This window comes from Phialemonium atrogriseum, assembly GCF_030411735.1.
Source record: "Phialemonium atrogriseum strain 8032-3 unplaced genomic scaffold QBC33scaffold_5, whole genome shotgun sequence".
Classification (NCBI taxonomy): domain Eukaryota; kingdom Fungi; phylum Ascomycota; class Sordariomycetes; order Cephalothecales; family Cephalothecaceae; genus Phialemonium; species Phialemonium atrogriseum.
In genome coordinates, this window is record NW_026848142.1 from 501,366 (window position 1) to 515,519 (window position 14,154).

A 14,154-nucleotide genomic window follows, 5' to 3' on the forward strand; every position below is an offset into this window, starting at 1 on the left:
GGAACAAAAATAAATATGTAAGCAAGGAATTGGTCGTGAGTGAACGCGGCAGAGGGCCACCACCGGTCTAAAGTCGAGCAAAAATGAAAATGAAAAAGCAGAGTGACTGGTTGTCAAACGCAGCTTCTGCTCTCCGCCTCGCCATAGCAGGGAACAGCTTCCCAAGGGGTATATATCCAGGCATACTCAGCAGGTCAATGCCAACGACCGTTGTTGTCCAAAGCTCCAAGATGAAAACAAAGTGATTGTTGGTACTAGCTGATCGGATTGGCAGAACGAAGCCCGAATCCGACGACGGTTAAACCGCAATTCCTTCAGTCGTAGTCATCATCGTCCTGGTTCCCGCCTTTGGCGTTAGCCCCCTCCTTTCGGATAGGGATTTTGATGCCCTGCGTTGCGAAACATTTGCTCAGTCCGGTGCTCTCGCAGACGCCGGGGAATTTCTTGGCCGAGTACACCTGGAAGACGTCGCTGAAACAGGAGGCAAGGACTGGGGCTTTTCCAGTGTTGACGATGGAACTCGAGTTGCCTTGCTGTCCGTTGAGAGCAGAAGATGGCGGTCCGACGTTTACAAAGGAGAATCGCAGCCTGCAAGGCTAGTTAGCTTGCCCGACCTCGTGAGAATCAGTACGCGTAGATGACATACCTGAAGAGACCTTCGGTCCGAACACTAAGATCTTGCAGAATGAACCAGATTCCTATCCTATCCGATGGGTCGGTCAGGCGGAAGGCGCTGGCCGCGAGGCTTCCGATGAGATTTCGGGTGAACATCCCCTGCGGCTGAGTGCCTGATAAGGAGAGGCGTTGGGTCATCGCCATGGGATCATACACCCGTGGGGGCCCATAGGACACTCCCCCTTGAGACGGCAGGTGAGGGACGGGCTGCTGAAACTCGCCGGGGAAGTATTGGTTTGCAGGAGAGTAACCGTTGGCCTGCATATATCCACCTTTTCGTGACAATGTCAGTAAACGAGAAAATATGTGTCAGGGGTAGATTTCGAGCATACCAGAATATCCCTGCTGCACGTAAGTGTTTACCGCAGGGGAATGGTAGGACGGCGGCATCTGACCACCATACTCTTGACGATTAGACGGGAGAATATGCGCGTATGCCGGAGTGGCATGTTCTAGGGTGGCGAACGAAGCAGGGGTGGTCGACGATATGGACGGGGTCGCAGTCGTGTGACGGACTAGGTTGACCTCCTTGGTCGCGTCCTCTGACCACAGATCGACATTCAGAACATACATGGTATGTTCAATCTCGCTGGCCACAAATGTCAGGGTCCGCGCATCACGGTTTACTTGGGCTGCGACTTACTTGCAGTCCACCTCCTTCCCCGTATGGACGTCGGTTATGATCAGGCGAACGCATGGAGGCGGAGTAATGGGCCGACGATCCTGATCCCGGCAGAGTCAGTCGTGCGGCTCGTCAGGGGTTTGCGCGATAGGAACGCAGGACTTGCCTTGTCTCCGAAGCCACACATGCGCGCCCGTTGCGGCTGTTGCACAACATCCAGACTATTGTGAACCTGAGTTAGACATGACCTCACGAGTTGAAAGAATGGATGCGCCGAGTGGTGGTAGAGGACTGGGGAGCGGGTGCAACCTACGCATATCTCCGTGTGCCATCGGTGGTCGAGTAAGGCTTAAGGTTCTCGCGTGAAAGCGCCTGTTGCTCTGCGGTCTTGGTCTCTTGGACGGGAGATGTCGAGGTCGGCACTGGTTCGACAAGGGGCGCAGGCGGCTGGCCATAAGGATCGCCGTAGCCAGCGGCCGGCGGCGCAGACATTGAGGGCAGCTGCGAGACGGGAGGTGGGGGCGGGTATGAAGATGCTGGCGGAAGAGGGAGTTGAGGATGGAGGTCGTGTTGTAAGCTGTGAGCCGGTTGGTTCTGAGGAGGGTATGGGTGCATGGTGACCAGTCCTGCCCAGAGGATGGCTAGCTAGATCTTTGTGGGTTCGGTTCGACGAACTATCCCCTCTCCCGGCCCCGGCACCTCTGGGTGTTCAATATAAGGAGACCTGCTCAATGATGCCCGCGCGTTGGAGGAGGCGATACTCGATCGCGGACTAGCGGCGTGTAAATGGGAGGATCAGACGGTGGGGGGAGGGGGGGTTAAGAGCGGGGAGACAGAAATAGTATCGGGTCTTGTCGCTCAATTTACACGCACTTTCGTTTGGTTGGGCGCAATGCGCGAGTCGGGATAGCAGTGTCGTTTTCGCAGCAAGGTTGAGGCGCAGGTAGGGGGGTTGCAGATAGGAACCTTAAATCGCTCTCGAGCTTGTCGAGCTTGTCGAGCTTGGGTTTCGTTCGATGTGGGTGGAGAGGAAGGTGGGCGCGTGGGTGGTTTATTAGGTAGATGGGCGAACCAACAAGTGGAGGCCGCTTCCCGAGTCACGGTTCGCGGTTAGGCCAACTTTTATTTCCCCAGGTCTGGTCGGTACCTCTCTGTCGGTAGCTTCTAAGCTGTCAGCTCTGCTTTGTGAAGCCGCACCTATCCGGGCAGTCCCAAAGCGGAACTCAACCACACACGCCGTGCGGGCTGCTTTGTGGGCTTGGAAGCTCACCTCTCCTCACTCGGCTTGCCTGTCGACTTAGAACCGAGTTCTAATTTCGCGGTGGAGTTGTGGTTGTGCCAAGTTCAAGTATTCAGACGATAACCAAAAGGTCTCAGTGGTTCCCACAGCCAGTCCTCAGCCGCGTCGAAAATTAGACCTGGGCAGGAAAACGGATGAATGTAATATGGGAACGTTGCAGAGGGCAGGTCAGCCGAAGACCACAAGCGGAATTGGGGCACGGCCGGGGAATTGCGAGATGCTGGGTGGCAATTATTTTGTCGTTCAGTACCTGAATTTGGCTAACTGGGAAGGAAGGGAAGAGGGAGAAGAGATTGCGCCTTTGCCTCTTATTTATGAAGGTTCTATGGTGTTCCTCGACAGAAACGGGATTTGCGTCTTGAAGCTGATCAATGGCGCGCTAAGCTCTCGATGTGAGAAGCATCCTTCAAGCCTTTGAAGAAGGCTACCGGGGGGGGGCAATCAGACGAGACGAGCGCCGCAGGATACACACGGACGTTTTCAGTGGTTGCGTTGCCTTGCATTCCGGGATACCTGGGACTGCCTTACGGCTGTCCATATTCGCACTAGCCTGAAGGATAGAGGCGTTAGGGCCGGGCAGGTAACACCTAGGGAGGTACCTGTAATTTGGAGACAGGTACATCCAAAGGAAGTTGGGTTATATGCAGATACAGCTGGTCCCACGAAGGTTGGAGGGGGAAATAATGTACATTCAACAGGCCAGGCCGCTGCAGAGGCTCCTTCCAAGTCCCTAAGATTTCACACAACCATAGGTATTGTTTTTACGGCTAACACAGCTGCAGCGTACGGAATACACTGGGATCTGTGGGCTGAAATCGGTTGCCTTTTATGGTCCCTGCCATGCCTGACCCACCGACATTGTCCCGTACACGTCCTTTCGCCTGCAGCCATCTGGTTTGGCCAGGGCCCGGGCTAGGAACCCAAGACGGGACGGCGACATGACATGGGGGCAGCAGCCGGCTTCCACTTACCAGGGTGGCCAAATAGTCTCGCACAAAAATAGACATAGCTTGAGATTGCGATTTGCGCCAACTTGGTCGCTTCGTCGCTTCATGTCGCCATCTCACGCCCGTCATGTCTCTACTATGTGCACACTATTGTCTTTGTGGGCGCTTGTTCAGATGCAGCGGACTACTCTACAGGCCGTGGAATGAATGATAACCTAATGAGGGGGAGAATTAGATAGGTCAGGTACCAACCTAGGTATATGCGTACGTTGTCTGAGGTACCTAGTCCTGGAGGCAGATCACCACCGTCTGTGGGGACCCCTGAATCACCGGCGAACCGCCTGCCGGGGAATAATTGCATGCTCCGTGATAATAATAATAATAATAATAATAGTGTAGTTCCGCTCCTTCCTCTTGTCCCTCTCTCTGATAGTGGATGGTGGTATTCGTTGTGCACCAAGATAGGTACCAAGGTGGTGGATGCGATTCCCGCGAATACGGTTAGGAGGTCACAAGATGGTGTGTCATCATATTGCAATCAAACCGTTGGTAACTAGCCCGTGTCCGAACGGCTGCAAACCTACCTACACATTACAAGTAGGGAAGGTGGAAGGAAGCTGGCCATTGCACCAGGTCTATCCTTGCCAAGCATCTGTGTCCATGGTGGCCCGATCAGCTGGGCTGGGACAATAATGTGGAGTGTAGATCCATAACACCTTGAGATGCGGTCGCACCTGGCTGTCTGACGAGCTCTGACGAGCCTTCAACATGCAGCACAGAGCTGCAAGTACACGTACACTCCTCACTGATCTTCTCCCCAACGATGAAACTCTTGGCATAGGATGGGCTGGCAATTGGCATCCATGGGGTTGACATGGTTCGAGGTGGAGCTGTGGTGGTCAAGTGGCGTCAGGGGTTATCAGTAGCGCCGCAACTGATTGGGCATTGTGGACTGTGATGCCTTCCTCCCCCCCCTTGGCCTGGGACCTTGATGCCGGATCGGCGCTGTCGTCTGAACTCGCCAGATCATCCAATGACACCGCAGAGACTCATCAACCGATCCAACCTGCCATCTCCCATCCCGGGTTGTCTCCACACTGAGAATGGCGCTATCTACATACTATGCGGTAGTAGCGCGGCGTCCCTAAAGATGGAAAAGCGTCCAAGCCAAACCTCGCGAACCAGCGACCTAGGCTTCTCATTAACTCAGATGCGGGACTACTAGGTCGGTGTAAGTTACAACATAAGGTGAGAAACGGCTCCCGAGCTCGGCGAGATATATGCGCTAGCCTCTATGCCATGTCACGTCAGCCGTTCCACCGCTTTGGATCAGCAGCCAGATGCGGCCTGCCGCGACAAATTATGGTCAAATTATGGCCCCTCCACCTCGGCAGCGTCCAGTCCCAGCGCACGATAGTGTACATTAGTGCAGTCAAACGGGCGCCTTGCATCGGAGATTTTTCCAGCGACCGAGCCTTTTTGTCCTTCTGTCGCTTCCCAAGCGGAAAGCTTCCAGATGTCTTAGGTTTCCAGCAATCCCAGACAATCTCCACGCACCCTTTCCATGAAATTTCATGCACCATCCGCCCATCAGTGCAGAATGAACCTGGCCTAGCCTCTAAGCTCCGCGCTGGCCGCTGCCCCCGTTGATGTTCAATCAATGAAGGATACAAGTGCCGAGCGATCCACTGCGGAGCCCTGTGGCGTGCCTCTAATATGTAGCATCATAGTACGCAAAGTAAGGTTTGGGCAGTCAAAGGTGTGAAAATCGCCCTTCGAGATGGCGTCTTGGGGCAGACTGACCGTTACGCCCGGCCGAGGGCGCCATTATACAGAAGACACTGCACCACCTCCGCAGATCTTCGCATCTATGTCGTTGGACTGCGTGACACTTCGTTGTCCCTCTTTTTTTTTTTGTCCACCCGCCTTCCACGATGGTGTCGCGAAACCTGATGATACAACACCCTCTATGCATTGGACTCCAAATCCTGCCGCCTCGAGGTTTCCTTAGGACTGTTTGGAAAACAGCCATACACGGCATATCGTTTGTCAGACTGGAATGGAAACTTTCAAGTGGATTCTCGGAAAGTGTCATTAAAGTTTACCTGCACGTCTTTCTATCAAGAGCCATGGCGACACGGCTCGGTCATACGGTATGACCCTCCTCCGTTCTTACTTCCCAACAGCTTGTTTTGGCAATACAACCAGAAGTCCCTAGTTGGTCTCCACCGTCACACCGTCACGGGTGGCCGCTTCGTCTATCCATACATCAACGCCAGAAGGCCCAGAGTAGGTATTTCCGGGGTCCACATTACCGCCGTAGCCCTGCCCTCCCTTCACATCGCTGTTGCTTTCTTGATTTGCGGCTCTTCCTTTCCCCTAGCCTCAGAATTGCACGCTAGCACAACGCCTATTCCCTGGGAAGTGAAAAGCGGAAGCATCTTCACTATGAATGCGATGGGGGAAACGCAGAGCGAAACGTTCGCAGAACCATTACACTCTGCGGGTTTATGTGTTCTCTCATCGGTCTACCATGAGCAGAAAAGTATCTCGATCCATACGAGAGTCAGATTCCCGCCCTCGCAGCCCCACCGACAGCATGCAAGGCAGCAGAAAAGAACGACCTTCTCTATTCCGCGGCATCCCCGACGGTTTTTTTTCTGGGGCGGATCTATGATCAGCAGCAAGCACCAGGCCAGACGAAACAATCGGTGAGCTACTGAAATGACGCGCACGACCGTGGTTTAGAGCTGGACCGGGTGCCCGCTCCGGGATCTGCAAGGAAAACCCGGGCTTAGGGTGGGTGACGTTTGTGGCCCACACAACCTTACCCAGGCCCAGCCTCTGCCGCCGCAGGAGTTCACGGGTCGTGTCTCAAGAATGGGCACAACATCGAACATCGGGGGGCTAACAGGGGGTGGGGGCGGGATGGGGCTCTGTTTGATCTGCGGCCCCCCAGAGGATTCCTTCTGCGTCTTCCAGAACGTCTTAACCCTGGGCCAGATTCGCATCCGAAAGCATCCGGATCTGCAGGAAGAAGGTACCTGATATTTCGAAATTTTGCACAAGTCTCATAAAGCAGTGGGTTTCGAAAATGTACGGCAAGTCCGTATGCAGCTATTTGTCCTAGGTAGGTACAGCACCTAGGTAGATGAAAAACGTGGCCAGAGCTCTCTCCGTCTTCCTTTTTGACCGTCTCGCCAATGATTTCTCGTCCCATCATGACCCCCCTAGCTGCGCTTGTCTGTATTCTTCTTGTGTGTTCCCCAGAGAAGATATCAAATGGAAAGAAAAGTCAGCAAAATACGCTCTGAATGTAGAGACATTTATTCCCCCCCTTCCAACCCTCCTCAAAGATGACCTGCCCACGCGCCCAAGATACTAGAGTTTAGGTATGATCATTGCTGAGCCGCATTTTACCCGCCCCCTTCCCGTCCAGATCAACCAGGTCCGCCCTGTCCCACGATCATGGCTTAGGAGAAAGAACCTGGTCTTAAACCCGGAGTAAAAACAGAAGAAAAAAAGAAAAACGCCCCTTCGTTCCATGCTAAAATATTTCCAGTTGGGAGGATGACGGCCCCCTGGCGTCCTCCTCGTAGCAAAACCACTCCTTTTCCCTTCGTACAAATGTCCCTGTTGGTATACGGCCTCGTCCGATAAATACCGCGGAGGGATGCATATTACACCAAATAAACCCGGGCAGCCTGAAAAAGGGGTGCCCTCAGTCTCTCAAACGCCATGCTTGCTCTTTCTTAAAAGCCGATATCGACGGCATTTTCAAATCAACAAAGGTCCTGCATTCCCCCAGAAGGGAAGGAGGGGGAAGGGTGTGTGAAGCAGGGGGTTTGGAAAGGGGTGAAAAAAAAGACGCCCTAGGAGTCCGCCAGCTTGGCGAAGTGCTTAGACCAGATCCATCCGACCTGGTTGCCGGGGTCGTCTTGGTTCTTGGCAAGCCATAGCTCGCCCTTCTCGGCAATGACATCGAAGATCTGAGACGTAAACGGTTAGTGGAACGAACGGCCTCTGCTGCTAAGGTGAGTAGGAATGACATACCTCCCCGGCTTGATACGTCAGATACGGGTATCCAGCCTCGTGCTTGGTAGTCTCAATGTTGAATTCGAAAAGGGACGCTGCAAGCCACAGGATGTTGTAACCGCCATTGGTGGCGGCACGCTCTCGAGAAGACGCGCGAGAGGACCGCTGGTTCTCCTCCGAGCTGTCGGGCAGCGGCAGAGCGGAATGGAATAACCCCGAGAAGCGGCGAGCCTCGGAAAAGTTAACCGGCGAGTTGTAGGTCGAGACCGAGTCGCGCTGGTTGTGGATACTTGACTGTGCGTTAGACTCGATGCTCGGCCGTGCAGCACCGCCCGAGTCAAAACTTCGGCCCGTGCTAGGCCGAACAGACGCAGCGACAGACCGAGATCCGACGGGTACCTCAGATGTGGCGGGAGATGATCCGCCGCGCGAGTGCCCATTGATGCCGGTAAAGTCTCGGTAGTAGGAGTACCCTGGACTGGGCAAAGTGGGTGAGAGTGTAAACTGGCCGCCACTATTCCGCTTGAGGACATCAGGAGTTGGCAGGCTCGGAACGCTGTCACTATTGATCGAGAGTCCACGGCCGCGGGGAGTCAGATCAGCAGGTCGAGGTCTCGTCTTGGAGAAAGTCGAAGATGCATCGTCTGCCGTTGACTGTGAGCTCCGTCCTTTCAGCGTCGGGTTAAGGATACCGATGGCCATGGCCTCTTCTTCCATCATTCTGAAATCTGTCTGGAAGGCAGAAATGATCTCGGAATTGTCAGGAATGTGGGAGGAGGAGTCCTGGAGCGGTACTTTGACTTTCTCCTTCCAGGTGGCGAACCAGTTGGTCTGAATAGTGACAAATTTGCCCAGGCAGATGTTGCCGACTTTGGCGGTAAGGGCGGAGAGCCTCGGGAGCTCCTTCTTCAGGGTCTCATTAAGGGCTTCGTAGTGCTCAACGAGCTCGCTGAGTTGCTTGTCGACCTTTTTGCCGCTAGTTTTGAGCTGCATATACTTCTCGTAATCAAGGCGTCGCTTTTCGCGCTTCTTCATTGCCAGGGAAGGATTGCCGTAGCATTTGATCACCTGCTCAAAGGGCTCAATCACATCTTTCCTGACAGCCAGGAGCTGAAGAGAGTTGGTTAGTACGGGCCAAATAAAAGAGTTACCGATATAGTGGACTTACATGCTGTTCGAGGACTTTCTCGATATCCCTCATGCCCACGTTGAACTGAACCCATTTGCTCTCCAGATGGCCATGATTCTTGGAGGGCTGGAGCCTCATGACAAGCTCCATGGACGAAAGGTACTGTAGGAACTCATGGACATAGGTTGATACTGTCCTTGTGTAGTACTCAACGTCCCTCAAGACAACCTGGAGGCTGAGATAGTCGTCTCTAAATTTGTCCTGGCGTTTGACATATTCCTCGTCCTCGGCTGGCCTGTTGCTTGATGCTTGGAGCTTATCGACTCGTTTGCCAAATGCCCGTGCAAGACCAGCCCTCACATCGGATTCTTTGCGTTTCCTGCTGACAATCTGCCCAACCAACTCAAAGTTCTTTTTGGTCTTGTTGATGTCGAGGATTGCATTCTCCACTGTTATCCTGGCAGCAAGGAGGGCCTCCCTATCGGGGTGATCTGGAGGGGTGTGCTCGAGCAATTGGGTGATAAGATTCGGATACTTTGTGAGGCGCTGCATTGGCTTGATCAGAAGGGAGTCCAGGTTCCAGGCGGCTGTCAGGTCCTTTGCAACCTCATTGCACTCGTTGAGCCAAACCATGACTGTCGGGTCCTCCTGTATCTGGATGAGACGCTTGGTCGCATGATCGCTTGTGCGAAGATATCCCTCATGGGTCATCTTCAATGTCTCCATGTTCCTGGAGAATACAGGCCCAAGAGAGGTCTGTCGGTCTTTGCTGTCGTCCACTTCCATCTTCAATGGGCTGGTTCCACTTGAGAGGGTGGAGCTCACGGTAATGGCATCCGAATCCTTCGAGTCTTTCGACGAGTCTTGTGTCAGAAGTGGCGACCGTCTGCCCTTTGCGACATAGATGTTGGAGACTCCCTCCTTGAGCTGCACAAGGAAGGCCGTGTGGAAGGCGATGATCTCGTCGGTATTCCTGAAGATCAGCTTGACGGTCTTGTCATCGAGTTTGGGGCAGGCTTCGGCGGTGCCCTTGTAGATCTCCTCGACCACACTCATGTCCCTGACAAAAGCTGACTCGGTGTCTATTAACTCTTTGATCACCATCTGGCGCTGCTTCAGCCGCTTCTTTTCCTTGTCTGTTGGACCCTGTGCTTCACTGCTGGGGACCTTGCCGACAGCTTGTGAGTCTTGAGCTTCGAGAGAGAGTTCGCCAATCGAATGCGGCGTTGAGATGGGTTGTGTGGGATATTCGCCTTCCTCGTCGTGGCTGTGAAGATAGCTACTAGGCCGAGTCTCAATGTAGTACGCAGTTTCCTCGAGCTGATACTCATCAGAGGGCGGAGGAGGAGGGGCGTGGTCTGGGGGCAGTGGTGAGAAATCCTCCCTCTGTGGTTCGCTGGCCGGGTAGGAATCATCCTTCTGCGGTTCACTCGGCGGGTAAGAATCCTGGCCATGCAGTTCGCTTGGTAGAGAAGGGCCTTCTCTCCGTGGTTCGGCCAACCGGTATGATATCGAGAAGCCTGCGCCGGTATCGAGTTCGGGGAGCTGGTGCCTGTTATGAACCGAAGGGGGCTGAATAGGGGGTACGGCAGCATCGAGGTCGCGGGGCGATATCTCGGGACAATTGGCGATATATTCGTAACTCGAATCTTGAGATACCATGATCGAAGCTGTGTGGCGAGAACTCATGGTGCCCGGGTCACGAATATCTGCTTCTCGACCACTCGCTGCCAGATCTCTAGCAAGGGCGTCACGATCATCAGTGCTTCCCAAGGAGAAGTCAGTCCATACAGACGTCTGGCTCAGCCGGTTTCCGGGCGACAGGGATATGGGGACGTTCAGACTATGGGATGTATCTGGCGTCCTCTGTATCTCTCCTATGGATTGCTGTGTGTCCGGGGAAGCATCGTAGTCCGAGGAACTGATTGTCGACACGCGTAGCGCGGCGATGTTATCTTGCATGTTGGGACCAACATAGAATTCCTCCAGTCTCGCCATATCCTCAGTTCCATGGTCCATATCGGGACTGGCATCCCCGCCTGTCTGAAAATGGCCGGGTATAATAGGTGTATCAGGGTTGGCGTGGACGCGGTAGATGTCAGCCTCGTCAGCTGGCACTGGCTCGGCCGTCGTCGACGTGAAATGCGTTTCCGGGCGGAGAATTATGGCGGTTGTCTCGTAACTTGGGGGGGAGTAGGTATACGACTCCTGCTCGTCCTCGTCTTGAAATGATCCTGGGATCGAATGGTCCATCTCGAACTCGGGCGAGCTAGATGTTGGCCGGGGTGACGCTTTTGGGGAGGAAGCATCCAAGGAGATTTTGATAGACACGCTCTCATCATTCATCCCTTCTTCGTCAAAAGGATAATGGTAAGAAGCTCTCTTATGTAGACGAGGCTGTTTCGGGGCTCGTTCTTCTTCGACCCTCCGGTGAGGTGAAGACATGATCCCCAAACCGTCACCCATCTTCATGGTGCTAGTCGCCTGAATTGGAGGCTCCGTCTGCGGTTCAGTGTCGAACTCGGTGACAGCCGTGGCAACTGAAACTGCAGACAGGGGAATCTCGTCCTGTTCCCGCGGGGGTGGGCCGAGACTCGGGAAGCTCCCCGGTATGCCAAGGGTCGGAGAATCCGAGCCACTCTCTGCTTGTTTGCTGGGGGGTTGAGCAGGCGGCAGATTCGTCGTGACCTTCAGGGGCTCCTCGGGAATGGACCTTATTCGTGGGGAAGCACTGTGTTGCGCAGGGCTGCTTTCCGCACCCTCTTGCATCGCAATCACTGCTATCGCCACTGCTTCGGCTTCGGCTTTTGCCCTGGCAACAGCTTCGAGCTCCTTCCTCCTTCGCTCCGCTGCAGCTTGTCTTGCTTCCTTTGCCTGCGACTCCCTTATCGACTTGCTATATGCGAGCTTGATGGTTTCCCGCCTCTGCGCGAAGTCAATAGGCCCGACTGATATTTTCTGCTTCGGGTTATTAGCCTCCCCCGAGTCGCCCGCACCCCTTGCGCCTCTCTTGTGAGCTTGTTGCGAGTTTTCGGCAATCCTCATCCTCGAGCTAGCGGTTGTTGCCCTTGCCACGGATTGCCGGGGTCGCGAACTTCGCAGCGGAGGGGAGAGTTTTGGCGGCGGCACCGAGACATAGGCACTGAGCCGATTGTTTTTAGGTGTGGTGTTGATATTCGGCGGAGCCTTTCGGGGAGAGTGAGTAGGAGTCTTGGCTCTCGAAGTAGGGGTAGTGGAGCGACTAGTTGGTGTCTTTGCTCGTGCGATAGATAGTCCATTCTGTCTCGAGTTTCTGCCGCCCGGTGCTGTCGAGCGTTTTCCTGTCGACGGTGAATTCGATCGCGTTGAGGCCGGGCTGCCTTGAGTTGATGCATTACTACTGAGTTTCGAGACCGAGCGGGGAAGACGCGAAGTCGGTGACGTCGGCTGGTCGTGTGGTGAATGATCAGCATGGCGTCTTGCCAGCGGATGCTGTAGGCGATGAGCTGTGGGCCTGGACCCTGTAGCCACATCACCATGCAGTCTGTTGTTTGGCCTGGGTAGCCTTGACTCGGCATATTGGGTGCTAGTGTCCCGTGTCGAGGGCGCTGCACGGTACCAGTCGGTCGGAGAGGGCGGCTCGAAGTCAGGGTCAGAGAGGCTTCTCTGGTGCGGCCTTTCGTTTCTAGGGGTTTGCACATGTGACTCGGACGTTCTCCGGGGCCGCATCCCGCCGATTCCGAAGCCAGCAGCTAGGGAGTCGCCGTCTCCTGGCAAGATCTCGCCAAAGAGCAAGCCATTTGACCTCGTTGCTGCAGCAGGCGAAGAGGCAGAGATATTCAGCGATGGGATTTGTGAATGATGTGTCATGGATTCCGTTGTCGTCGTGCTGGGAGAGGAGGTCGCATTTCTCGGTCTGCTTATCCGGCTTGCAAACGACTGGGAATTGCTGGAAAGTGAATCTTCGGCGACGAACTTGGCTCGTTGGGAAGGTCGTGCGCCCGATCCTCTACTCGGTTCGCTGGCAGGCTGGCGAGTCGCTGTAGTTCTCAGCGTCGAGTACGCTGATTTGCTACTTCCGACGCCAGGTGGCCGTGTCTCAGGATTGGACGAAGGTGCATCCCTCGTCGAGCGGGTTCGAGGCGTTGTCCTCCTCACGGTCGCGGCTGGCTGCGTGGAAGTCTGGTCAAACTTCTTCTTCAGGTCCTTCACGCTCTGCTGGGCAGCTCCACTATAACCATTCCGTGTTGTTTGCGGCGTCGACCTCGCACTCGGGCTTCCTAATCTGTCATCGACGGGGTTAGATGCGGAGCGAAACGCGGGTCGCGGGCCATTGGGGTCAGCGGGAACGGCAGCGTGTTTCGGAGTCGTTCCATTCCCATTTGGCCGCAGTGAAGGGGCGTGTCGACTGGTGGAAATAGCCGAAGTCATGGAGTCGGTCGCGGAAGAAGTGCGCAGGATGGCATTTGCTGTTTGCACTCCGCGATAGCTGCGATAGAAGTCGTCGGGATTCACAGTGTCGGGGAAGAGGCCGGAGGAGGTGGCATCATTGGCGGTAAAAGCCTGCGAGTTTGCCTCAGCACAGGAGGCGACGACGGGGCGGTAGGTGGTTTGGAAGAGTGAATTGTCCAGGTAGGCAGGGCTCCGGAGGCTGTGGAGCTCTGGGTCGTGGGGGAGCGAGTGGGAGGAGTGGTTGCGGTCGTGGGAGTGTGAGTGCGGGTGGTGGTGGTGGTGTGCGACGTGGTGTTGGGAATGGGGCGAGTGCGCGAGGAAATGCGACGACGCGGTGCCCAGATTATCCTCGTCTCCATGATTGCCTCCGTCCATTGTGGACTCAACATCACCTAGTAAGGCTCGCAGTGGGATGGAGCGACAAGACGGGACGGGGGGGAGTCTAGTGTTCAGCGAGATGCTTGAGATCCATGCAGCCGGGATGCTGAGTGGGTTGTCAACCTGTCGGGGGTTGGAGGCATTGATGTGTTGGCACGCAACCTGAGTGGGCAGCGGCGGCTCGGGGAGGCGACGGGGCTTGCCTGGGTGGAAAGCTGCTGGCGAAGCGATTTAACGACACCGCCATCAATCAACACGCGCAGGGCCTTGCTGCAGGGCAGGGATGCCGGCGGACACGTAGAGGGGAAATTCGGGGTAGAATAAGCAAGCTTGCGCAGAACAGGAGAGAAAACCATCCAGGGTGGAAGACAGGCCACTGCAAGCAGACCAAGCAGACACACGGACGGCAGCTCGCAGATCCCAAGACACTCTAGTTAGGTGAAAAAAAGATGAGACGGCGCGAGAGGTATTCCGTAGGTCGGTCGTAGGAATGAGATTGGAGGGTAGGCGTGAGATTTTGCCTTCTCCAGAGCCTCGCTCTTATTCGTCCGAGGGTCAGTGCATATCGTGGCCGTCATTGGCGACAGGGAAGAAAAAGTAACGAATTGACAAGGAAGGACGGATATTACCTCCGGGG

At 54.9% G+C, this 14,154-nt stretch overlaps 2 protein-coding genes across 2 annotated transcripts; both read right to left on the reverse strand.

Moving 5' to 3' along the window:
- Window positions 1-192: 192 nt before the first annotated feature.
- QBC33DRAFT_306962 (velvet factor-domain-containing protein) lies at window positions 193-2,073 on the reverse strand. The gene is made up of 6 exons (XM_060423449.1): window positions 1,611-2,073; window positions 1,464-1,518; window positions 1,319-1,398; window positions 1,008-1,264; window positions 647-947; window positions 193-588 (listed from the first exon to the last, which is right to left on the reverse strand). The coding sequence occupies exons 1-6, from the start codon at window positions 1,910-1,912 to the stop codon at window positions 315-317; spliced, it is 1,269 nt and encodes a 422-aa protein (XP_060286169.1). The 5' UTR covers window positions 1,913-2,073; the 3' UTR covers window positions 193-314.
- A 5,180-nt stretch (window positions 2,074-7,253) lies between these two features.
- QBC33DRAFT_307089 (uncharacterized protein) lies at window positions 7,254-13,951 on the reverse strand. Its single transcript, XM_060423450.1, has 3 exons — window positions 8,748-13,951; window positions 7,598-8,689; window positions 7,254-7,533 (listed from the first exon to the last, which is right to left on the reverse strand). The coding sequence occupies exons 1-3, from the start codon at window positions 13,512-13,514 to the stop codon at window positions 7,417-7,419; spliced, it is 5,976 nt and encodes a 1,991-aa protein (XP_060286170.1). The 5' UTR covers window positions 13,515-13,951; the 3' UTR covers window positions 7,254-7,416.
- Between the last annotated feature and the right edge of the window lie 203 nt (window positions 13,952-14,154).